Raw genomic sequence first — 26575 nt, forward strand, 5'->3', positions numbered from 1 at the left:
CAGGGGAGGGGCAGAGAGAGAGGGAGACGCAGAATCCGAAGCAGGCTCCAGGCTCTGAGCTGTCAGCACAGAGTCTGACGTGGGGCTCGAACTCGTCAACCACAAGATCATGACCTGAGCCGAAGTCAGATGCTCAATGAACTGAGCCACCCAGGCACACGATAACATAAAATTTAAAAAGATTTAAAGTCAAATTTTACTGAGTTGAGTGCCTAGGTATAATTTATTCAATATGCAAAATCAAATTGGTATGAATATATCCACGTATAAACGTTATCTCCCTCACATTTAAAATCAGCAGTGCACACTTCTTACAGGTCGTAAATAACAAATTTGTAGGCTAATCATGGTGCACGTGTAAAATATATTTCATGACTGTGTTAAATGTCCAGCATAACAAAAGCAGCCCTTCACTGTGTTAGCCATTTCATAGCTAAAGTTGCTTTATCTGGTAAATCAAGGTCCCTTATCAGCCTCCCACTCCACTTATATCATGTACTTAATGCATCATAATCTCTTTTTTTTTTTTTTTTTTTTATTTTTGGGACAGAGAGAGACAGAGCATGAACGGGGGAGGGGCAGAGAGAGAGGGAGACACAGAATCGGAAACAGGCTCCAGGCTCCGAGCCATCAGCCCAGAGCCTGACGCGGGGCTCGAACTCACGGACCGCGAGATCGTGACCTGGCTGAAGTCGGACGCTTAACCGACTGCGCCACCCAGGCGCTCCACATCATAATCTCTTAATCTCTCCATCATTCATGGTTCACATTAGGAGTTTTAACATTTGATTTTTACACACCGAATAGATCAAAGTTATGCAATTGAAATTTAGCTAATAGAGCCATTTTGTAGGTAAAGAATTTTAACAGTGTCCATTTATGAAGAGATAATGTCCGCTTATCTGTCTGTGAAAGGTATTTTCTAAATCACTTAATTTTCAGAGATTTGTAATTATCTAATTAGCGTGCTTTGCTGATTTCCTTTTCCACTGAATAGAGCAACTCTGTATCATCTTTCTTGTAGGCTCATGATCGTTCAGAAAGTGGAGAATTGGCATTTATTAAACAACTGGTTCGAAAGATCCTAATTGTTATTGCCCGCCCAGCTCGATTATTAGAGTGTCTGGTAAGTTGCCCCTAGATGTGACTCCATTATTTACTGTTAACTGTGGGAAAGCAGTGACCATCAGAAACTTTCAGTTTCTTTGGCTTCGAAGACTAGAGTTAAATGGAAAGAGTCAGCAGGAACTACAACTTGTGAATGTCTATGAGGACATCCTGATGTGATTTTTGTTTTCTGGTTTGAAGTAAGAGTTCTAGGATTTGTGCTGTATTCACATCACATTCTGGTCAAATGTGAAAGATAATCATGAACTAATGTGCTTGTTAACCTTAGCATAGATACTGGGTGACAGTTAATTTAAAACACTTTGAGCCTTACTTTTTTGGTGTTGGCAAGATGCAGAGAAAGGGACACCAGCAATATGATATATGATAATCCATAGTTATTATCATCTGTTTTTAAAATGCGGCATGTTAGAAATAAATGCTAGGCAGCAACCAGCTTGGGCAAGTACCCCAGCGTCTCATACAGACCTCAAGAAGTGAGACTTTCAGAGATTAGTTCATTTTGTCAATCATTTTCCTATTTAAAAATTTTTGTTTTATGTAACTCTGGTTGAAATTTGAGTCCACACTGTGAACACACATGAAGCTTTGAGCCTGAGAATAGTTTTAAGGGGCTTAGTACTGTATCAACACTCACTTTTAAGTTCTGCTAGTCACTAAAGTATTTGCAACACTTCAGAAATATTTGTACCCCGTGCAGTACAGCTTTGCGGTATTACACATGCACACACATATGTATAGGGTGGGATTGCTAGGGTTTTGCCCTTATTTTGATTAAAATTCATAGCTTTTTTGTAATAGTGGAATGTTCACTGCCCCCTAAAAAATATACCAGTGCATTGAGAGTCACAGGAGAAGGGAAATCTTGAGACAGGGCGGGGCATGGTGGAGTAGGTCTTTCCATCAGTGGCCAGGACCCTTAGAACCACAGAATCAAAAGCACCATTTGGCTTTGTCTCTGGAAGGATAAAGGGGGAAAAATACTCTGGATGCTTCTGGGAGGAGAACTGTGTGACTGGCAAATGCCAGCAAAAGGAAGTCTGATTTTGTACTGTGTCTCCCATTGTACTTTTTGAATTATGCACCACATGCGTGGACTTCCTGCATTTGTTTCATTTGAGGGAAAATACCACTTAGCATTCTAACCTGTTTCTCTGGACAACAGCAGATACGCGAGTAGACAATCTTGCCTTAAAAGAGGAAGTGAATTTTTTCAGTCATCGCTCCACACCAGAAGAGAAAAAGTAAAAGTATAGCCTCTCAAAGATAGAAACGAGTGAGCTCAGAAGTAGAATTGAAAATGTTGCTGTTTTCAACACTGTTTGAAGCTCTGTTGAAACTGGAGCTTTAGAGTTTTAGGGAACATTCCCCAACCACTGGTCTTATACCTACTGTTTCAGGCTTGTGCTGTGTATCATTGTAGGTTTACAGAAAGGGCACTGAGTGTATACGCTCCTTTGGCTTTACTCTCTTTACAGCGAGCTTTCTTTATACGTAGCCTTTAGAAACCCTTGAGTAATTCAGGTGAAATGCTGATATTCTAAAGTTGCCTATTTGAGGCATTAATCAAAATGGGTAACATCCTGGGGGGATAACATTTAGGAAATACAACTGAAAGTAGCAACTGTCATTTAAGTCCGTAAACATAATTGTTTACGACACATAAACCCACGGCATCCATCTAGAGTGATGGAATCCTAAAGATTTTTATTACATCCTAGAAGTAACAGCCAAAGGGAGTAAAATACATGAGTAAGATGTGCTACCAAATTTTTAAAATAGGCACTGGTAATCGAAAACATTAATTTCATATTTTTCTTTCTTCATCTTCACATTACGGGAGTATTAACTTTAGGATATACTGATAAAATGGTAATATTGAGATTTTAAAAAATGTTTTTGGATACCTCTGTACTAATGGAGTTTCCTGCAAAACGTTTGAGAATATATATTCTAGCATTACTCCTTTTGTGGCTGTTTATGGAGAAGGAGAAACTGAATCTTCTGGATAAGATTTCTGGATTTTATTTTATTTTATTTATTTTACTTTTTTAATTTTACTTTTTTAATTTATTTATTTTGAGAGACAAAGAGAGCAAGAGGGGGAGGCGCAGAGAGAGAAGAGAGAGAATTCCATGCAGGCTCTGTGATGTTAGCACAGAGCACGATGCAGGGCTTGACCTTACGAACCTTGAAATCATGATCTGAGCTAAAATCAAGAGTTGAATGCTCAGCCCACTGAGCCACCCAGGCACCCCCTGGATTTTAAAGTTTTACTCAAAAAGCATAATTTAAATGTTAGACTTGTTCATTTCCAATGAGATAGATTTCTTAAATGGAGCATATACAGAACCTCCAAAGTTACATTACGAGGAATTTGGAAGTGGTCGTTCTGTGAGTTACCAAGGACTTAAATGTACTGCCTCAGAATATGAAAGGCTTCAAATACAAGGTGAGAATTATATACTTTTTAAAATCATTTGCTTCCTTTCTGCACAAACCACAGCCATGTATATCCAGCAAATGTTACTGTAAAAGGAATTGATGCACTAAAACCTCAGAGAATTTTGGCTCAAGTTAGTTTCCATCTGTGTTTGTCTTCTGCTAGGAATTTGATCCTGAAGAATTTTACTACCTGTTGGAAGCAGCCGAAGGCCATGCCAAAGAGGGACAGGGTATTAAAACTGACATTCCCAGGTACATCATTAGCCAGCTGGGGCTCAATAAGGATCCTTTGGAAGGTGAGTCCCTGGGTTGGGCTGGCCTTTTACTTGCCTACGCTCTGTGACTTCATACAGGAACTTAGCAGCTCTTTACTTTTGCCACAAGAAAAGGTGAACATGACCTATTTTGTGTTGTACCTGCAGTATAGGGATAGGCCTTGAAATCCTAGAGGCCTGTCAGCCTGACAATGCCAGAGTGTCCTGAAAGGGTTTCGGTTTCAGCTTTCTCTGTTTTTTCTCCAGCAAAGCTCCGTTGGGTTCTCCTCAAGTGCACTTGTACTTTTGAAGATGTTGCTAAAGAAATTAATTATAATTAAATTAAAAGTGACATTTAAAGGAATTGGGGAGTAATGCAACTGATGATAGATATAGATCGGGCGCAGTGTTGGTAGATCTGTTTTTGCACGTAACAAAAAAAATTACGAAAAAAATGATAATATACAGGAATGTCCGTCGGGGGGGAAATGTTTTTTAAAGCGTATGAAAGCATTTGTGGTCGGTTCAGATGAAAAAATACATCTGATGCTATTAAATACACACAAGACTAAGCACCCTGTTAGCGGTTCTTTAAAAAATCTAATACTGGTAAATGACCCCCCCCCCCCAGCCCCCTACCTTTTCCTACTCGTTACTGTCGGGGTGGTCATTTAAAACACTTGAGTTACATACTGCCTAAAAAGAGTCAAAAACAATCATAGGCTCCTCTATTCAAAATTGTCTTCCTGGTTCATTAAATTGAATTTGCAAACAGTGTTTATCTTGCTAAATTGTTTGTAATGATGGTGACTGTTGGCACAGATATTTTCCCATCTAAAGCCAGGGAACCTGCTGCTCTCTGCCCTGCTCTCCTATTTCCCCTGCTTTGTTTGCTCTTACGGCCATCCGATCTTTGCTTCCAGTGAAATGATGCATGCATTACTGGGAGATAATGCCAGATAAATTTATACTGTACTGAAAGCAATACCACAACAGATTCATCACTTATCAGAGACTGGTGGCTGCTTTTCTGAAAAGTTCCCTGGGGAGAGATTTTTCCCCATGGCTTTTAAATTACCATCTTTACCTTTTTGAATCATGAGTCTTCAGAAATGGTTTAAATCAATGAAATAAAAAGGGCAGATGTTTAATGGTATTTAGATGAGTTTTAAAAATCTTTTCAGGCATTACAAAATGATGCCTTAGCTTCCTGCTTCAAAAGCTGACTCTTGGTTCCATTCCATTACTACCCACTGCTTGCAAATAATATGTATTTCTCAGATAATAGTTATTTAGCAGAAATCCTATTTAAGACAGAACCATCTTTTAATTTGTTTTTTTATGAAAATAATTGGAGTGCGGAGGCTGTCAAAGTATATTATAGTGACTGTTCACGCTGGTAGAGTTAAGGTTGTTTCAGCCCTTGAATTGTAGAGCGAGTGAGCACTTCACACTTTTCTTACCTGGAGGGAAATAACACTGTAGGCTGAACTTTGGTAGGTGAATAATCTGAGGCCCATTTGTGTACCTTTATAGAGACTCTAAATAAATTTTAATAGTGATCTTGGACCAGTTTTATGTTTAGTAATGCAAATTTATCACTGGGAGTTGTGTTTTTAACTCTTGACACTTTGTTTTCTTGATTCAGATCTGAGGATCATTTTTAATCGATTTAATATCACTTAGCCTGCTGTTATTACAAAATCTGGTCTCCATTTGTTTCCCTTCTTGTCAGCATCTGCACTAACAGGCCTACAGCCTGACCTTTGAAAGTCTGGAGTGAGGGTGTGGAGTGGGAATGCTCAGGTCTGCACCCCGGGACCAGCCCTGCAGGCTGTGACCTTGACCATGCAGTTGATGGGCCTCTTTGTGCCTCAGTGTTCTTTCCCTGAGACCAGGGTAGTAGTACCTATTCATAGAGATGTTTTTAGCATTATGTGAGTTATTTCTCTACCCAGGATACAGTAATGCTTAATAAATGTTAGCTACTATTGCCTTTTTATTCAAACAGTATTCAAGTCAGTCTCTTCCTTGAGAATCCCTCCAACTGAACACATTTTGGTTCACCTACCAGTCCAACAATCTAAGGTCCTAGTCAGAGAGGATGTTGACATCACTGGAATGACACCAAGGAAGCATGTAGTTAGTACTGAGCTCATTTTTAGTCTTGAATTTCGGCTACTGGTAGCCGAAGTCTACACTAAGTCTTCACTTAGTGTAGATTCTGGAGTTTATTAATTTTTATCTGGAGACAACACTCCATTGTTGTTTTGTTTCCTATCTTTTATGTGTAATCTCTCCCAAAAAGGATGATTATAATTATAAGAATGTGAATACATGAAATGTGAGCCTAAGCACTCCTTTTAGATGCATACAAAAATAGGTAACTAAAAACTATAACTTATGTATAAGTTATTATATATATATATATATATATATAACTTAGCATACACGTTCAATTTTGAAAAATTAGAAAATGCAAATTACCTGTGGTCTTACCACTCAGAGATAACTACCTATCAAAGTTTTGGAGGGAATTCCTTCATGTTTTGGGGTTTTTTTTTTAATTAAACATTTTTAGGTGTAGAAATTAAAATGAACATAAAATGAATTTGGTTTCTTCATTTACTTAGGTAGACTCAGAGATGTGTTCCATTGTGGATTGAGCGGTTAAATGCCTGTGTCTTTTTGTTTGTTTCTGTTTTTCTTTTTTGTTTTTGTGTCTTTTAAGCAGACCACCAAGGTATTACTTTGTCAGGCATGTGGCATCCAGCCCATGCTGGATTGTAATAAATAACAATCAGTATTCAGTGAACACTTAATTTTTGTTAGTCAACATGCTAAGAGCCTTACACGAATATCCTATATCGTACTTATAAGAAACTAGTAAAAGATGAATACATTGTTCCCATCTTACAGAGGAAGAGCCTGAGGTTAAAAGGTCCCTAGTAAGTGCTGACTGTGGTGACCCAAGCCTTCTCATAGTCAAGCGTCTCTTAACAACTATTACTTCCTTTGTGACAAATTGCAAATTCTTAATATACCAGGAAGGAGATATTGCTCAGTGGATGTGAAAGAAATGGAGCAAGGAATGCTCAGCCATAAGTTGAGAATCATCTCTGAGCTGTGGTCAGTGTATCTTTGATGCCTTTCAGAGCCTGGGAAGACTTGCCTGTCTTGAGAATCCTATCATAAGAATAATCATTGACACACACACCTGCCCCAACCCCACCCCATGGTGATTGTGTCGACTACTGAATCCTGCTAGCTGAAGCAGAAGCCCAGCTCTCAAGTACCCGTGTCTAGGTGTTCATAAGAAATAGGGTTCTATAGAAGGGCATATAATGAACAATTTCAAAAACAGCAGCTGGTGGCTCTTACCATTTTTGATTAAGATTTTCCCATGGGTATATTGAAGTAGAGAGTAAAGTGTTTTTAATATCAAAGATATTACTTCTTATCTAGTTATAATTGTTGTATTTTTCTTAAACTTTGCTTTTTTTTTGTTTTGTTTTTAATTTAGAAATGGCTCAGTTGGGAAACTATGACAGTGGGACAGCAGAAACACCAGAAACAGATGAATCAGTGAGTGTAAGTGTCTTTCTTGATGAAATATGTTGGTTTTTCTGTTTATCAACATCTGGAGATTTGGAGTGTGTTAATTACTTTGTCTCTTCACTAAGCATGTATTGTGCTTCTATGTGCAAGGCAGTAAGCATATAATTTCAGTCCTTTTTTTCAAAGAGAAAAAAATTAATAAAAAGAAATCATGCATGAAAAAAGAAAAATGCTAAACTTGAATATAAGATCAATGATGAAAAAGGGCCATGTGCTACTAAACATACAGAAATTGACCTTAGTCTTGCCAGTCCAATAAGATCTCCCAAGGAAATGGCACAGGAGATGGGGCATGAGAAGTTGCTAGGATAAGAAGGAGCAGAGGGAACATTCCAGGCCCAGGGAACATCCTGGGCAAAAACTGTGCCACAAGGGAGCGGAGTGCATCTGAGAGCAAGGGCAAGGAGACCACAAAGATTGGAGAGCTTGGGTAAAAACCTGACATACAGGTCCTTGTTGCTCATCTTTGTCAAATCTTTTCTTTCAAGGAACAGTGGGAAGCAGTTGAACTTTGGAGGAAATGGGTGTGTTTGTGGGGTGGAGACAAGTAGACAGGAGGATGACCCAATCAGAGTCATGGCTTCCAGTCTTCTGACTACAGTCCAGACAGTAGATGGGGTGAGGGGAACACACAGGGGTGACCACGGGGAAGCCACTCAGGAGACTATGCAGTGGCACAGGTGACAGTTTCAGGATGCCGTCATCCTGGGAACCAACCTGGAGCGAGTTGGGGGTGGTCAGAAAAGAGAGGTAGCTGTATTGCCTGGGGGCTAAGAACCCAGGCTCTGGAGTAACATTGCCTGGATTTGAAAGCTGGCCGTACCTCTTGCTAGCTGTGGGAATCTCTGTGCCTAGTTTCTTCTTCTGTAAAAAAAAAGATAAAAGATTAAATGAGATAGTTTGTGTTAGATGGTTAGGTCAGTGCACTACTAAATGCTAAATAAATGATAGTTGGTGGGTGTTTTGTTTGTTTTTTGAGAGAGACAGAAAGTGCCTATGAGCTGGGGACGGGCAGAGAGAGGGAGGGAGGGAGAGAGAGAATCTTAAGCAGGAAGCCCTACGTGGGTCTCAGTCTTGCAAGTGTGAGATGAAATCACCATTTAAAAGCTCAACCATTTAAGCCACCCAGGGGTCCCAATAGTTATTTTTGTTAATTCTATCATATTTATTACAATTTTGAATGTGTTTAGATTTAAGTTTTTTTTGGGGGGGACAGTCACGCAGAGCCATCAAACTAGCAACTATATATATGGTGTGGAATTTTGGGGCACTCAGAGGGATAGTTTTGGGTGGAGTTCTGAATGACATAGGAATCATCCGTGGGCATGAATGAGGTCACCTGGGTGCAGAAAAGTTAATGAGACAGGTGGGCTTTGAACAGCCCAAAGCTTGGGGACCCATCAGAGTGGAATGGTGGAACAAGTGCATGGTCCTTGTCCCGAATTACATTTTCTGTGATGGGGTGTTAACAGTGATGACTGGACCTAAGACTTGTGCCAAAGGCCAAGGGGAAATAGAGGACAGAAACAGTTGTTGGGTTGAGCAACTAAAGTAGCCCAGAGGCCAGGGTGTTGGGTAAGTTACCTGTGGGACACAGAAGTCATCCAGGATGGTGAGAGAACTCGACCAGAGAGGAAGGTGGAAAGCTATGTACCTAAGTCTCCAAAAGATGAATGGGACAGCATGTTAGCGCATGACAGCCTCGGTTTGGAGAGGGTGACACGTACCTTAGACTCATAGGATTTCTTCTAAAATAATAGGAAGGGAATCCTGGGCTCCACAGGAGACGCAAAGAGGCTGTCACTGCTCACCCTCTCAATGCTCAGATACATGGAGTATGAGAGAATTAAAACATAACACTTTGCTTATTGTTTTCCTTTGAGCTCAACTTTTTATTTTATGTTTTTCCTGAAGTTTATTTACTTGTTTTGAGAGAGACAGAGAGGGAGAGAGAATCCCAAGCAGGCTCCACACTTACAGCTCAGAGCCCAGTGAGGGGCTCGAACCCACAAACCAGGAGGAGATCAAGATCATGACTTGAGCTGAAATTGAGAGTTTGATGCTTAACTGACTGAGCCACCCAGGCGCCCCTGAGCTCAACATTTAAAGAGCTATCTTTTTGAAAATAGATATTTAAAGCTTCGTAAGAATAATGGTAGGGAAGTAAAGAAAGGCACACGGATTGTCTGTTCGAGCGTCTTTGTTGCCGACTATCTTTTCCAAACAAAAGGTACCGCAGAAAGGACACAGACATTCTCTGGCCAGGGACAGACCAGAGTTCATGTATCCATCAGCTCATGTAGAGCCACAACAGCCCGTTCTTTCCCGGCTGACTGAAACCTGAATTAAGGCTTGACGTTTTGGACTTAAGTCTCAAAACATGAAAACACCAGGATGAGGCTGACAAGAATAGTTTACAAAGGTAAATTAAACTTGGAAATTTTCAAAAGCTTGGTGCCTTCATCTCCCGGAAATGGGGGTTCACGTACATGAGACTGAGGCTCTGTCATGAGAAGTAGTGGATCAGCACTGCTGTGCGGCATTGATCTTTAAAGCTGTCTCTCAGGTTCCTTTGGCTGCAATACTGCACTTCAGTGTATTAAACACCAGAGCATAGGGGTGCCTGGGTGGCTCAGTCAGTTGAGCGTCGGACTTCGGCTCAGGTCATGATCTCATGGCTTGTGAGTTTGAGCCCCACGTCAGGCTCTGTGCTGAGAGCTCAGAGCCTGGAGCCTGCTTCAGATTCTGTCTCCCTCTCTCTCTGCCCCTCCCCTGCTCACGCTGTCTCTCAAAAATAAATAAATGTTAAAAAAAATTAAAAAAAAAAACTGGAGCATATCACGCTAATATTATTTATGTTGCTGTTAAAGTCATTGTCTGGAGTTTTCAGGTATTTTCTAACTTCCATATTTTGTTTCCAAGAGCTCCAATGCTTCCTTGAAACTTCAAAGGAAACCTCGGGAAAGTGATTTTGAAACGATTAAATTGATTAGCAATGGAGCCTATGGGTGAGTAATTCAAGAAAACTCTCTATTGTATCTTAACACACCTGAGTAATGTATTCTTCACATTTATTTTAGGCCAAATAGATGTCATTAGGGACTTGAATTTTCAGATTACCGCTCCTTCACTGGTGGCTATAATGTGTGGCCAAAATCATTTTTCATTTGGATACTCCATCAAGAAAACGTATCAAGTGACCTGGAGTTATTTTAGAGGTATGGAGAAGGAGGCTTTATGAAGTCATGGAAGGTTTTTATATAAATCCCTGTTTCTGCCTCCTTTATTCCACTGTTTTGAGTGCCGTAGTGCCTACTCCTGGTTGTAAATAGGCATACACACGCATCTACCTCTGGATATATATAATCTTTATCTCTAAACATATTTACACTCCTGTATAGCATTACTACTTAAGAATTAACCAGTACTTTGCAGTCTTACCACCAGTCAACCTTGTGAGACAAGTACTGCAGTAAAAAGACTGCTTGAAAACTCAGAGCAGTTCATTTCCTTTAGTCTTTATATCACACCAAGGTTTTGTTTTTTTTTTTTTCAGTTGATGTCCGTACTCTGATCACATTAGTGGTGCCCCTTTCTTTTTTTTTTAATTCTTTTTATGTTTTATTTACTTGTTTTTGAGAGAGAGAGAGAGAGAGAGAGAGAGAGAGAGAGACAGAGAGGAAGGGAGGGGCAGAGAGAGAAAGGGAGAGAGAGAATTCTAAACATACTCCAGGCTGTCAGCGTAGAACCCAATGTGGGGCTCGAACTCACAAACCGTGAGATCATGACCTCACCGAAACCAAGAGTCAGATGCTTAACCAACTGAGCCACCCAGGCACCCCTGTGGTGCCCCTTTCTTGATTCATTTTCATAGACATAAGCTTTTCTTCTCACAGTGTAGGGTCAATGGTGACAAGATCCTTCTGAGTTCCTTAGAAACAGGAAGGGTAATTAATACACATATTGTGTCCTGATCCATCTTAGACAGCCCAAGAGCTCTAGTTTAATTAAGTATTAATCTCAATTCCATCTGTATTTGGAGAGCAATAAACAATCCCATAGACATTTATTGCCATTTGTCACACATATGAGCAGATGAGATAAAAGTGATTTCTGTTACGCCACAAGGGATGTTTCTCCTTACGACTTTTTTTTTTTTACCTAATATTTTCCACACCATTAACTTAGTGAAGAGCTTAAATATTTGTGAGTCCTTCCTGTGCTTCACTGATTTATTTTCAGGATTATGTCAAATGGTATATTTCCTGATACAGCTTATAAATGTTTTGATATTTTATTTTTAGAATATTTTATTTTGTTCAACGGTCCTTTGAAACTTGTCCCCCTAAGGAAATTATTTGGGTATAGAGTTGTTTGTGAGTTTCATTTGTTTGTTATTTGGTTTTAGTTCGTTTTAGTTTTCAAGATCATGTGAGGATTTCTTCCTTCATTAGGGAAAAGACTGAACTTAGATTTAATGAGTCTATGGGTTTGAGCCCTGGTAGACTTTATTGGCAGTGGAATTCTAGAATAAGATGATCTGTGAAGCCCCACTTGTATAAAATTTGGGCATATATCTTAGCACTATTTGGAGTTCTAATTGGTTGAGTAAACTCATTTGTAGTGCAATTAAACCACTGTATAGTAGATGAGGTATATCACACTTTAGGGAATGGCTGGGGATATACAAGAAGTTAAACAAGCTGTGAATCACTAAACACCCAGGATGCAGGCCAAGCCATTAATGGGCTTACAAGCTGCCTGTGGGAGCTTCTGCCCATCAGCCAAAACTTTTTGCCTCTTTTGCTCTTCTCAGATTTAATCTCTCATTACATCTCTGACAGATTTCCCCTTCATTTTAATTATTTTTAGTTCAAAATTTGAATGGGGCTCTACCCATTGGTCCACCCAGTCAGGAGACTGACTGTAAGCTTATGTGTTCCAGTGGAACACTGGGTAGATGATCTGGGGCTGTTGGAGGTTTCCTTGACATGTGTCACAGTCTGCCACTCAGCATCTGTGGCTCAGAGTGACACCGATGCCTTGACTTCGTGAAAATTGCCCGGCCTGGGAACTAACCCTCTCATTAGGAGGGGCTCTAACACATCAGCGTTTTCTCCGCATCATACTTAGTGACGGTTCATGTTATGAAGCCAACCTGCTAATTTGATAACATCCAGTTTCCTTCTCTCCACATTACATGTTTCGGATCCCTGACTGGAAGTTAGATGTCCCTTAAGGCCAACTCCACTTCGTAGAGAGCTAACACTTGCCGTGTGCCCGGCACCGTGTTGGTTTATATATACTGTCTTCTCGCAAGAGCCCTGGGTGGTGTCGATATTATTTCCATTTAGATGTGGGGAAAGAGAAGCTTGGATGCATGGATGGCCACAGGTGTGCTAATTCTAAACAGTGCTCTTTCCTTCTCTCAGTATTCTTGTTACAACTTAGAGCCATGTTCATTGGGTATAGAAGGCCTTCTTCTCGTGATTCCACCTGGATTTTTCAATTACGGCTTTGAATATTTTCAAAGTGAAAGAATAAAATTGACTTAAAAGATTTTTAAAAACGAGGTCCAAACCTGGGTGGCTCAGTTGGTTAAGCATCCGACTTCGACTGAGGTCATGACCTTGCATTTCATGGGTTCAAACCCCGCTTGGGGCTCTGTGCTGACAGCTCAGAGCCTAGACCCTGGTTTGGATTCTGTGTCTTCCTCTCTCTCTGTCCTTCCCCTGCTCGTGCTTTGTCTATCTCAAAAATAAATGAAACATTTAAACAAAATTTTTTTAAAGACTAAATTTGAAAGGCATGACATCTCCCACTTTACTTTACTTTCTGGCTTTGCTGTGCATCAGTCTGTTTTACTCCTCAAAAGAGGGGGTTATTTACCTAAGAGAGCCGTGAGACCCATGTGTGCGGGTTGATAGCCACCCCTCTCTCCTTGTAGCCTTTTTTCTAACACATGCACTCTTGTTCCCACGTACAGATCTGCTCGCACGGATTCACGTATTGCCTCTCAGACTTAAGCATAATTTTATACGCATCAGACATTCACACTCCCGAGAGGACTGATTCATTCTGCTCTAGATCCCATCAGCTTCTGATTCCATTTCTCCCCACCCTCTCACTACTCAGTTCTGCATGGGTGGAATGAGTAAAGCTTGGCTCACAGAGGACAGTTGCCTCACCCCCTTGGGTTTTCTTACTTTAAAAGCAGGTCGGTGTAGGAAAAGAGACCCAGAAGCAGCCTTTTCAAAGAAAGCGAGGAAATGTGGGGCTGAATCAGTTCGGTCCAGTGTTAGAATTTGGCTGGTTTACACCTGTGCTTAGCGGCGTTAGATGTCTGTCAGCTGGCTGCTGTTTGTCTCTTTCAGTCTCTGTCTCTCCTCTCCACTGACTTAAGTAGATCTGGAATATGAACTTACAGGAAAGGAGGAAAGGTATATGAGAGACAACAGTTATTACTAAACAAAGAGATTTATAGATTTCAGCATTAAGAGTAATAGTCCTAAAGCAGTATGGTATTATAAAAACTGAATAATATAAGAGAAGCAGAAATCCAGCTACAGCAAATTCTAATTAAGAAGCCTAGTTGACTTTTGCAACTTGATCAAGATATGTGTGTCCTGAGGCAGTGATGTCTCAAGCTACCTATAGGATTAATTTCAGTTGATTTAGGTAAATTCTCCTAGGGATTAACTGATTGTTTTAAGTACATCATAGCAAGGGAAAGCAAAAAGATCAAGTTTTACAAATTGCAAATCTGAGAATAAAGATACGAGTCCTTTTTCACATAGGACCACTGAGAAACCTGGTCTGGATGCTGGTCAAATTAGACCTGAGGCATCTTGCTACTTTGTTCTTTCATTAAGTCTTAGTTCTGTTCTTCCTTCTCCACTTCCTACTGTTCATAAACATATTGCTGAGCAGTTGTTTATGGAAGAAATGGTGATGGTTGATTAAAAATCTAATGCCAGGGGCGCCTGGGTGGCGCAGTCGGTTAAGCGTCCGACTTCAGCCAGGTCACGATCTCGCGGTCCGTGAGTTCGAGCCCCGCGTCGGGCTCTGGGCTGATGGCTCTGGCCTGATGGCTCGGAGCCTGGAGCCTGTTTCCGATTCTGTGTCTCCCTCTCTCTCTGCCCCTCCCCCGTTCATGCTCTGTCTCTCTCTGTCCCAAAAATAAATAAAAAACGTTGAAAAAAATAAAATTAAAAAAAAAAAAAATAAAAATAAAAATCTAATGCCAGCTATGTGACAGTCTAAAGTGAAGTTCATAGTATCATGTCTGAGGACCCTCAACACTATAGCTACTCAATAGTAAGTACTCGAAGAAGAAAGGGAAAGTAAGCTGTATTCCACTTGACTGTCAGTCATAGGCAAGTGCTTATCTAAACATACTATTTGTTTCAACATTTTAAATTCTAATTTTCATTTTAAAAAGTAAATTCTGTTTCAAAAATTCCTCCTCATAACAATATGTGTTCACCATTGCTTGTCTTCTATTTCTGAGGAAACCAGGTTATTTTCTGTGCTCCCTTATATCTGATTCAATATCTGTCTGTCCTCCTTCCAGCTTTTCTCTAGGAGAAGCTCAGGGTTTAGGGAGGGTGAGGAGGATCTTGATTTTACCCAATCAGCATTGGGAAAAGAAAAATACTGTAAAAGCCTTTAATCTGACCTAGAAAGAATAAGTCGTTGGTTAGTTAATTTAGAAGTCAGTCAGAGTAGGAAATCATTTTAAAAAGATGCATACTGTAGGGGAACCTGGCTGGCTCAGTTGGTTAGGCGTCCGACTTCAGCTTAGGTCATGATCTCATGGTTCATGAGTTTGAGCCCCACATCGGGCTCTGTGCTGACAAGAGCCTGGAGCCTGCTTCGGATTCTGTGTCTCCTTCTCTCTACCCCTCCTCCACTCATGCCTGTCTCTCTCTGTCTCAAAAATAAATAAACACCAAAAAATTAAAAAGATGCACTCTGTAAACATTTTAATTTAATGTAATCTCAATATGTGTAAATTAACTAGTCTTTTTTTTTTAATTTTACAGTGCGTGTACACAAGTGGGAGGGGCAGAAGGAGAGAGAATCTCTCTTTTTTAAAAAATGTTTACTTAGTTTTGAGAGAGAGATAGTGCATAAGCAGGGCAGAGGGAGAGGGAGACACAGAATCCAAAGCAGGACCCAGGTTCCAAGCTATCAGCAGAGTTCAAACTCAGGAACTGTGACATCATGACCTGAGCCAAAGTTGGACACTTAATCCACTGAGCCCCAAGAGAGACAGAGAGAGAGAGAATCTTAAGCTCTACACTCAATGTGGAGCCCAACACAGGGCTTGATCCCATGACCCGGGGAGCATGACCTGAGCTAAAATCCAGAGTTGAACACTCAACCAACTGAGCCACCCAGACATGCCTACTAGTCTTTTGATATAAGGCCTTTTTAAGATAGCCTATATAAACCACACTTGTAATACATCATTTTTGTTTTCCACTTTTCACTGCTTTTAAAGGTAACGTAAGAACTTGAAGCAATCTGAATGTAGGAATCTAGATTTGTATTATTTTGTCAACTTTAGAAAACCTTCTCACCCATACTAAAATAGGAATTTTATTTGGTAACTCACGTTTAACACATTTATCGTACTTTCCAAAGCATCCCACTTGTGTGTGTGTTTTTTTTTAATGAACAACAGAGCTTTTCCTTTTCACACTCATGTTTCATCAGTTTAAATATTTGTTGAAATTAGTTAATCCTGATATGAGGCCTCACCAGAAAAACAGGTGTGGAGATAAACCCAGCTGATGGGAGCCCCAGCATTTGGCGTCCTGAAGAAGACCCATGGCCCCTGTGGAAGGCGTTAGCTGCCCAGCTCCCTTGTCAGTTTGTTGTACAGCGGGAATAACAGCACTAGATTGTTCCTTGGGTTGGTTATCTAACGTGTGGATAAAAGAGATTTTCTGTATATGGTGAAGGAAGGAAGAGAAGACCAAAGAAATAATAAGGAGTAAAAAAAAGTAAAGAAAAAAAAAATTGAACAGAGACAAAATGATGTGTGATTTTGCAAGTGAAGGAGAAAGATGGATACAATAAGACAAAGATACACGTACACATACTTGACAGAAAAGCGATTTGCTAGTTGAACACTTGAGCGAAATGCGTGAATACCAGTTAAACTGAGATTGAATATGCTAAGATTTACAGAAGTGGATTACCCTGACATCTTGGTTCAGCAGGGAGCTAGGGTGTTCTAGTGGCCCTTACATTCTTTTTAGGAACAATGAAAATAGTGAGATAGGCATCTCAGAATAATCCCTCATTTTAGGAGGCAAACGTTGGAATACTTTACTGTGAATGATTGCTGTTTGGGTAAATTATTACTTATTTGAGCATTTCCTAACAGTTCAAATGTATTCTTCCACAATAATGACAAGTGAAGAGTAACGTAAGAGAAAATGAGCTGATCGAAGACATTTTCCTTGTTGCTTATCATTTCCAGGTGAGGTTTTAAGCCTCCTCCTCTCTTTTTACTTGTTTGTTCCACATCAAGGTTCAGGGAGTCCATTGTCTTTCCCCAGCCAGAATTGGTTCTAGAGTGTTTGAGTGAGTCTTGCAGCAGAAATTTGGTGCAACGTCATTTTACAGTAAAGTTGGCTGTCACCTTGGCCATGGGGTGGATGGAAAGGAAATGCAGTGTATTATTGGTCCCCTTTTATGTTGGGAGAGGAATTTTCTGTTAAAACAGGCATAGGTGTAAATCATGCTGAGGTCTCTTCATTGTAGGACAGCCTCTTTATGACCTAGTACACACTTATCATTTATCTGGAAATGTCATGGGGAGTAAATTACCTTCAAACTGGAAGCCACCTACCCTAAGAAGCTTTGGTCCTTTTTTCAGATATCATTGGTATCATATAGAAAATTATTGTTTTAGTCATATAGTCAGTGACATATATCTAACGCCAGAAAGGATGTAGGTCATGGTATGTGTGTACTTTTGTTAATTCTTTTCCTGTTCTGACTTAAATACTGAATTTTGTTTGTGGAAAAACTGAAAACATCAGCTACGTATTGGGAAATAGCTCACTCTGGAAACTGTCCATTTCCATCCTTGCCATGAAGATGAATGTGGTGCCTTATGTACAGCCGATTACCTTTATTGAAAGATTAAGAAATAAATAAACCTAGCTGTAAGCTTTTGCCTTGGAATGGAATGTAGGTAGCTGCTAGGATAGCTTGTGTGAGCTGAATTCCAACTTCCTTGTGAATGTAAAAAAATGTTGACGATCACGTGGTTTCCTGTACCCAGAAGCATCCTCACCTCCCGTGAACTCCAACTCTTATGCTCCTTTTCAGGGCAGTCTACTTTGTTCGGCATAAGGAATCCCGGCAGAGGTTTGCTATGAAGAAGATCAATAAACAGAACCTCATCCTCCGAAACCAGATCCAGCAGGCCTTTGTGGAACGGGATATCCTGACTTTTGCAGAGAATCCCTTTGTTGTCAGCATGTACTGCTCCTTTGAAACAAGGCGCCACCTTTGCATGGTCATGGAATATGTGGAAGGTACATCAGCCTCTGACACACAGAACGTGACCCCTGTATCCAGAAGCTGCTTGCTCCTTTGTGCAGCTGAGGCTTTCCCTGTTGTGCTACCCAATGGTTGTATCCACCTAGGAACTGAAGCCAGGCACTGAGATGGCTGTCTTCCCAGTCATTATCTTCTGATAATTGCTTGTAAAGTGCCTGCTCTACTGTAACAAAGGGAAAATTAGTGCTTTTTGGAAAATGGTGGTTTTGCTTTTTTAATAGCTTTTAATCCTAACTACCTCCTCTCAATTGGTCATTACAGTTAGGATATAGGTGATGGAATTTTTCCTACCTACTTTCATTAAATAACAGAAAATCATTCGTGACACTGAGTTTCTTAAAGAATGAATTAAAAATGCATTCTTTGTGGTCTACGGTATGAAATTAAAAACGAGTTTAGGGGAAAAGGAGATACAAGTCAGGAAAATCTAGCGCTACTTTTTTTGACATTTATGGTTTACCTTTTAAATGTTCTTATTTCCATCAGTTTTACATTCAATTTCTGCATGTTTGGGCATGACTTATTGAGATAAACAAAGTTAATAAAAGGCAGAGATGAGGAAAGGCCAAAACAATCTTCAAAAGCATCTAATTTAAGCTCTTGTAATTGTTTGAGCAGAATCCCAAGACTATAAAATTCTAAGAAACATTAACTATCATCTAGTTTGACCTTTTCATTTTGCGGATGAGTGAACTGAAACCCAAGAGGTGGGAGACTTACTAGATACTTTACTAGTAGACACAAGACAAAAGCGTAGCGTGCCTGATTTCTACCTGTTTCCCCCCACCCCCACACACACCAGCACTTGGCCTTACTAACCTTCATTGTGGTTATGATAACTAACATTTATCACACATTTAATAAGTGTTGGTAATGTCCTCAATTCGTTGCATATATCACCTCATGTAATCTACTTAATAATCTTACAAGGGGTGACAGTCTTACTGTCATGATATTAGAGAAGGGTGCCAAGACTAGCTTCCCTAAGATCTCTCCACCCGTAACGGAGCCAGGATTTGAACTCCAGGAGCCTAATTCCAGAACCCATGCTTTATACTGGTGTATTTTGTTCTTCAAATTTCATTTCCACTTTGAAGCCAGATCTGCTCTTAGGAGAACTGCTGCCGTAAAAAAAATAAAAAAAAAAAAAAAAGATATATGTGTGTATGTGTATGTGTATGTTTATGTTTCACAGTCCCCACTTAGGAACTTGGTATACTGTGTCTGTGGGTAGATGCTATTTTATAATCTGCACTGATGGTCATCTTCAATCCTAGCTGATACTATACCTGCTAAGTCTTGTGTCTGTGTTTTATAGGAGGTGACTGTGCTACCTTGATGAAGAATATGGGTCCTCTCCCTGTTGACATGGCAAGGATGTACTTTGCGGAGACAGTCTTGGCCTTGGAATATCTACATAATTATGGAATTGTACACAGGGATTTGAAACCAGACAAGTATGCACACTGAGGAAACAGATCTTTTTTTTCACACCATGCAGAAAGTTTTCTTATGTCTATAAAAATGTTTTCTTTTAATGCTGCTTTGCGCATTTTAAAATTGTCCTGTAATGTTCCCATATGACTTATTTTGGCAGTATATATGGTAATGTTTATATAGTACTTTAAAGGTTCTGGGGCTTATAATAATAGCTTCTAAGGAACAAAAGAAAAAGATGATGATAAAGCCAGGGTTAATTAAATTTTTAAAAGTTTGTTTTTCATTATGTTAAGTTTTGAATCATAGAATGCTACAAGTTGCTTTCTGGATGGCTTTTGCATTTGGTATTATATACTTAGATAAACCTTCCCTACTCCAAGATGATATATTTGATATTATATAGTATCTCACCATTTAATGTAAAAGTTTTAAACCTATGTGACGTTCATTTTAGTGTCTGATTTGAGATACACATAGACTTTTTCCCCCAAATGACTATTCTTCATCTTGACACCATTTATTAAATTTTTTATGCTTTCTCTGCTAATTTCAGACAGCTCTATAAGCATTACATGTAATATGTAAAGATTCTAAGTGTGCTGAGAACTATATAAAATTAACTCGTGCTCATTCCAGAAAATTTGGAAGTACAGAAAAAGATTTTTAAAAATTCATTCATGGAGCGCCTCGGTGGCTCAGTAGGTTAAGCGTCTGACTCTTGATCTTGGCACAGGTCATGATCTCATGGTTCGTGGGTTCAAGCCCCATGTCGGACTTTGTGCTGACAGTGCAGAGCCTGCTTGGAATTCTCTCTCCCTCTCTCTCTGCCCCTATCCCATTTGTGCTCACACTCTTTCTGTCTCTCTCACGATAAATAAAAACAATTTTTTTAATAAAATAAAATTTAAAAATTCATCCATGACATTACCAAAGACAACTATTAGAACTTTGGAATATTTCTTTCCAGTAGATATTCTTTCTCTTTACACTTCCTCTATTTCTTTAATTTTTTAAATTAATTAAAATTTTGGTTTTTCCCCTTAAAATGAATTTTTTTTTAATTTAAATTCATAAAGCTGTCAAATGTGAATCCTTTGCATACATAAGAAATTTACATTTTGTGCTTAATAAGTAGAAATTTAAATTCGAGCCATAAGTTGAAATCTTAAACAATAGTACGTTTTTCTGTCCAAGTTCTTTATCTTATGTCTCACTTAAACCTTGGACAGATTGATGTGGGATTATTGGTAATCAATCCTTTATTATTTTATTATTCTGAAAATAGATGTCAGAGTCCCACACTAGAATTTTTCTAAGAGTTCAGACCTATAAATGAAACTGTATGTGGCCGCTCCAACAAAGATTAGCTGGACCCTGTGTCTGGCCCTCCCTTGTGAATTACACTCATGAGCCAGATGCCCCTGTGTAATATGCTCTTGTAATTTCATCTCTTCTCGGGCTGGGTTCTATATTGAGATTGATACCTCTACACTAAATAGACTTAGGAATTGATAGGGGAAGGAGAAATCTAAAAAAAGAAAAGAAAAGAACTTAAAAGCAAACGTTATAATATGTGTCCTTCTGCTTCATAGTTTGTTGGTCACCTCCATGGGGCACATAAAGCTGACGGATTTTGGATTATCCAAGGTGGGACTAATGAGCATGACTACCAATCTTTATGAAGGTCATATCGAGAAGGATGCTCGAGAGTTCCTGGACAAACAGGTAAGCTTGCACGCAGCCCAGTTCTAGAGGGAAATACAAAGTACGATATTGCCAGCAACATTCCGAATCAACTTGTATAAGCCAGCTTCACATTAGTGCTGGGCGTCTAGATGTCTGTATAAGCCTTACGTTTAATAAAGTGCAAATTGCCTCCATTTTTCTCCCTGGGCCTCTCTGAACTGTCCGTTCCTCCGCATTCCTCCCCCAGCATTGTGGTCTATTAGCAAGACGAACGATGTAATTGCGCACAAGTGAGAATGTGAGAGAGACAAATGGAAAACTGTTTTTGTAAGGAATTCAGGAGTCTCAGTAGAGTACTCATGAAACTCATGATGCATTGTACAATCCCGGGTGCTAAAATCCCAGCCATGGCCCATTTCCCTTTAAGCATGCCTCATTACCATGTGCCCACAATCTGTTCATTGTAAAGTTACTTAAGGTAAACACATCTCAACTGTCAGGCTTTGATAAAGTAACCAGGATGTGAATATATTTTGGTCATACAAATACTAAAACTATCTCTGGTGGCAACAGATGAAGAATGCATCATTCTTTTAAGCGTTAAAAATGTTTTTAATATTGTGGAATAAGTAGAACCACCAAACAGGGTCAGACCCTCAATTTGAAATTGCACGTTATGCATAGTTTAACATTAAAGCAGCATTTAAATTTCCCTTTTTTGCTGTTTAAATATTTCATTGCCTTTGGGGTTATGGATGCTGACTTAATAATTGCTGTTCTTAAGTTCTCTGCCCATGTGGTTGAGCAGGTGCACTCTTGGCAACCTAATTGGTGTTTAGCCATCGTGTTCATTTTGATTCATGTCTAATATTCCAATTATTCTAATATTGCAATCATCTTTTAGGTCTGTGGCACGCCTGAATACATTGCACCAGAAGTGATTTTGAGGCAGGGCTATGGGAAGCCAGTGGACTGGTGGGCCATGGGGATAATCCTCTATGAATTTCTGGTTGGATGCGTGCCATTCTTTGGGGACACTCCAGAAGAGCTGTTTGGACAAGTCATCAGTGGTAAGTATCTTCAAGCGACTGTTGGAAAGCAGCTCTTTAATGTAATCCTGCGGAGTATTGCCGTCTTCACTACTAAAATGTCAACCTTTACCAAACAGTTTAGCCAACACATTAAAAGAACTCACTCATCATAGCCCATAACTGACTGACAAATCTCAGGAGATCAATTTGTGTTGAAAATTGATCTGAGGAAGTTTCGTTAACATGGAATCTGGCACGGCGCTGGCGGTGTAACCGATTTTTATGGTGTGCTTTTTCTGCAAAAGAAATTCACGTGGGATTTGCAAATTATTTCCTTTCCGTCCAGTCTTCCTTTCCATCATAGGAACGTGGCACCAGGGAAGAAAAGGTTAATGTGGGTCACATTTACATAAATGGGGGGAAAATAGCTAATGGCACAGTGAAGAAATTAACAAAAATGTAATAAACCCTAAAACAAATGTCTACCACATAATAAATAATGAGGATGGGAAGGAAGCAAATTTAATTCACAGACTGTTAATGATTTCATTGGTGGTTGTTATGGTGTAATGTTATTTCTATAACAGCTGTTCATCTTTCATTTAAAATTCAATAACCTTTAGATCTTAACCTGCACGCTGACCCTCGCTATTGTTACGCGGCTTGTGGCAAAACTAAATGATAATTAAATAGGCCCTATTAGTACCCTACCTGCTGTTTTTATAAATTTCCCCGAAGCATATCAAAAAGGCCTCTCCTCCCCAGAGTTTTATCAGTCATCACCGACACCTCCATCACCCACTCGGATACCGTCTGGACTGTGCTACAGGGCCCAACAGTGGAAAGAGAGGGAAAATGCGAGTCGCTACGAGGAGTCCCTTAATCACAGCGTTATTCTCTATCGTTGACTTTGCAAGCCAGGCATATTTGTAAACTTTAACAAAGTAGATTTGTGCGTTGCCTGGAGTGTATAACCCTTTTCTACAATATCTGAGATGTTTATGGATTTATAACTAGGCTGTTTGCTGATATACCAAGGCCTGAATGGCAGGAGGAATCAACTGTTTAATTAACACAAGCAGCAAATGCTGGCTTTGTTCTCGATGCCTTACGGCTCAGATGCATATTCATGTTTTATTTTCCAAATCAGATTTAAACTGCAGCAGAGGAAGCTGGGGGCAGGCACACACAGAAATAACTCATGTTTTTATTGCATTTCCATACACACAAGCACACACACCTTATCTTCAGGCAAACTCCTGTGGAATGTAGAACATGTTCTCATATTTATGGCAGATTTTGAATACTTCCATTACTATGATTACTTTGGATTTCTTTGTCTTCAAGCTTAACACTTTGGCCTTTGATTTGTCTCTAGACATAGTTATTTTTGCAAAATTAACTTGGTGCTTCTCAAAGCTGAAGAACTCTATGGCTGTGGCCAAATTCTCATTTAAAGGACAGTAGGAGAGAAAAATCTTACTGTCTTGATACCCTGTACAAGCAACCACCTGAAACAGAGGTGTTTAGGGTTTCCCTCATATTAAGTCCTCTTAGTGACTGGAAGGAACAATTTGTGGTGAGCCAGTTCTGACGCACAGAAAAAAAAAGATACAAAGAATCAAAAAAGGAAATGGAAGGTGCTGCTTGTTGAAATATTCTCTCCCTGCCTTGTTGACAGCTGTACTGTTTTATATCTCATGAAACCGTACTTCTCAAACTTGCTTATGCCCAACTGACATCCCTGTCAAAATGCAGATTCTGATTCAGTCTGGGATGGGGCCTGAAATTCTGTCTTTCTCACAAACTCCCAGGCCACATCCAGGCTGTAGGTACCCGGACTGCCATTTGAACAATGACATTGTAAGCTCTGTGTCTCCTTTCTAGATGAGATCAACTGGCCGGAAAAGGATGAGGCACCACCCCCCGATGCCCAGGATCTGATTACCTTGCTTCTTAGGCAGAATCCCCTGGAGAGACTGGGAACAGGTTAGAGCACATATGTTTTAATTTTGCTAATATGCAAGAAATAATGTCTTTGTGGAACATTAAGAGGTTCTTGTTTGTGTTTTGTTTTTGTTTTTGTTTTTTTTTTTCTTGCCTAGGAAACATCTGTTGGTTGATGTAGGACATGACTACAACACATTATAATAATCATATTTTGGGTTTTTTTTTTTTTCTGGTTCAGAGCAATATGTATGCTAGGAAGGTTGGTGGTTGTGTGTCTTTGATTTTTTTTTTCTCGTTGTTTTTTGGTTTTTTGGGGTTTTTTTGCAAAGCAAAAGTTATTTGTTTCAATAAATAAAATTGTCTGGAAGAAAACCTCAAGGGCACATGTAACTCTTCTGTCCTGAAAAGCATGCATCTTAAATAATTTAAAATAGATGATTCGAGATGTACAGCTTTTTTTGTAACACATATATTCCTAGAAGGATTTGACCCAGCACGTTCTGTCTATAGGCTTTAAAATGGGTTATCAGTCCTCGAACTAATTAGTTTCTGGAAATGAGTGTCAGAGGTTTGAACCATGCTGTCTCATCATGGTGATCATACCGTAGCCCAAGAAAGAGGATTAAAACTATTGGCTTTCAAGATTAAGGAGATAATAGATTTGTTTCTTGCCGATTATTTTTTCCCAGCTGTTCCCCATACAAGTTATGTTTCAGCCAGTCATTTTCCTTTTCTAATATTCTGAATGGACAGTGATCCCAGTATAGAGTCCCAACCTGCCCTAGTATGTAAATTTATCTAGATGGGACTAAATATTAAATATAAGTACAAAACACAGTAGACAATTCCCATAATTTTCACCTGTGAAAATTTTTGTCTTCATGAGTTTTTTACTCTGAACTGTTTCATTCTACCTCATTGTAATAGAAATATCAGAAAATACTGAAGAAATCATTCTCTCCCTCAGTTTTCCCAAGGCAAAAATAATTTGCAGCAGCTCCAAATACGTATCTTCTATTTTTCCCCATTTTTGCCCACAGCTTCCCCAGTTGGAGGGCTCCATTCTTGCTTAAATATGCTCGGCTACTAGAGTTTATGGTAATGCATTGAAGCCCGTGGGCCATATTTTTGTCTTGGAAATAAAGTTTGATTGAAACACAGCATTGCCATTCACATGCATTGTTTATGGCTACCTTCATGGTAGAGTACCAGAGTTGACTCATCAAACCTGCCCACAAAGCCTAAAGTATTTACTATTCGGCTTTTTGCAGAAACATCTCTCATGGTCTGCATTAGAGAATCAAACAAGATTCAAACTGCAGGCTCACTTGGGAAGACTTCTTTGAGTTGAGCCTCTTACCGGAGGACCATGTGCATTTTTGCCTTTTGCAGTGGATGAGTGGGCCTTTGAGTAGGAAAGACAATATAAACGGAAGTTAAGGGCACAAACTCCACGGTCAGATTGCCTGCATTTAAATCTCTGTTGTGTGACTGTGGGCAGGATGTTTCCCTTTCTGTGCCTCATTTCCCCGTCTGTAAAATGGAGCTTAGAGAAGTACCCGCCTTTTCATGAGGATAAAAGATCATCCACCGTGGCTCTTAAAACCAGGTGTGACACTGCTGGCCCTGGTATTGCCATTTTAATGTTCTGCCCGTATAATCTCACACTTTCCCCCTTTGGACATACAAGATACAGAAATGGCGGTGGTGCCCCTGTCTTTGAGCTGATCGAACTCTTTGAACAGAGTACTTTATATTTCTTCCCTCCCTCCTATCTGATTTTCCTTTGTCTGGAGTAACTAGCAAACTCGTTGCTCCCTGCCCTCTGTGACCTGCAGTCACATTTGCTTTCTGGCTCCAGGGATGTGAGTAGGTGTCAAAGAATGGGTGTCAAGGCCCGTGCAAGGCAGAGTTCTGAGGCGTGATTTCCGCTCGAGCCAAATAGGAGAAGCGGCGGCATTTTCAGACAGCCTGCAACACTGCAAATATCTGTTTACGTGTGCTCGTCAGCTGTCCCGGGGAAGCGTTGGCCTGAGATACGTCTAAAGACGACGTTAGAATTGGCACATCCCTTCCAAAGAGTCCACTTATCTTCTGTGTTCTTGGGTCGGCTTGGAGAGTGTCCTCACGGAGTCTTCTGCCTGCTGCCCTCCTCTGAGAATACTTGGGAACTTGACTGGGCTGGATTTGACAAAACAGGGTTATGGTGATGGTCCACGCATCCATGTTTATATGTGATACGCTGTGTGTTACCTCTCTGCTCATTTTTCTCCCTGCTACTGCTACTTGGGTTCTTTTCGGGGTTTGACTATTTGAGAAGCGAATCTCCTAGCAGAAGCTCAAAAGAGACATTTAAAAGGCCCTGACCCAGCTCTCGGTATTGTCGAGAAGTACGTGCCAAACAGACAGGTCCCATGTGACAGATCCCGTAGGGTCCAG

The 26575-nt window shown here is 39.9% G+C and overlaps 1 protein-coding gene across 3 annotated transcripts in view; it reads left to right on the forward strand.

The window, feature by feature from the left end:
• The window catches only part of LOC125934931 (microtubule-associated serine/threonine-protein kinase 4-like), a 221615-nt gene that overhangs the window by 157933 nt on the left and 37107 nt on the right, over nucleotides 1-26575 (forward strand). For all 3 annotated transcript variants that reach the window (XM_049648563.1, XM_049648562.1, XM_049648565.1), the window contains exons 8-16: nucleotides 1025-1126; nucleotides 3737-3869; nucleotides 7351-7418; nucleotides 10368-10453; nucleotides 17796-18004; nucleotides 19348-19486; nucleotides 21062-21194; nucleotides 22060-22225; nucleotides 24074-24175. In XM_049648563.1, the coding sequence (XP_049504520.1) occupies nucleotides 1025-1126; nucleotides 3737-3869; nucleotides 7351-7418; nucleotides 10368-10453; nucleotides 17796-18004; nucleotides 19348-19486; nucleotides 21062-21194; nucleotides 22060-22225; nucleotides 24074-24175 (1138 nt within the window). The remainder of the gene's footprint in view (nucleotides 1-1024; nucleotides 1127-3736; nucleotides 3870-7350; nucleotides 7419-10367; nucleotides 10454-17795; nucleotides 18005-19347; nucleotides 19487-21061; nucleotides 21195-22059; nucleotides 22226-24073; nucleotides 24176-26575) is intronic.

Source organism: Panthera uncia (assembly GCF_023721935.1).
Source record: "Panthera uncia isolate 11264 chromosome A1 unlocalized genomic scaffold, Puncia_PCG_1.0 HiC_scaffold_17, whole genome shotgun sequence".
Classification (NCBI taxonomy): domain Eukaryota; kingdom Metazoa; phylum Chordata; class Mammalia; order Carnivora; family Felidae; genus Panthera; species Panthera uncia.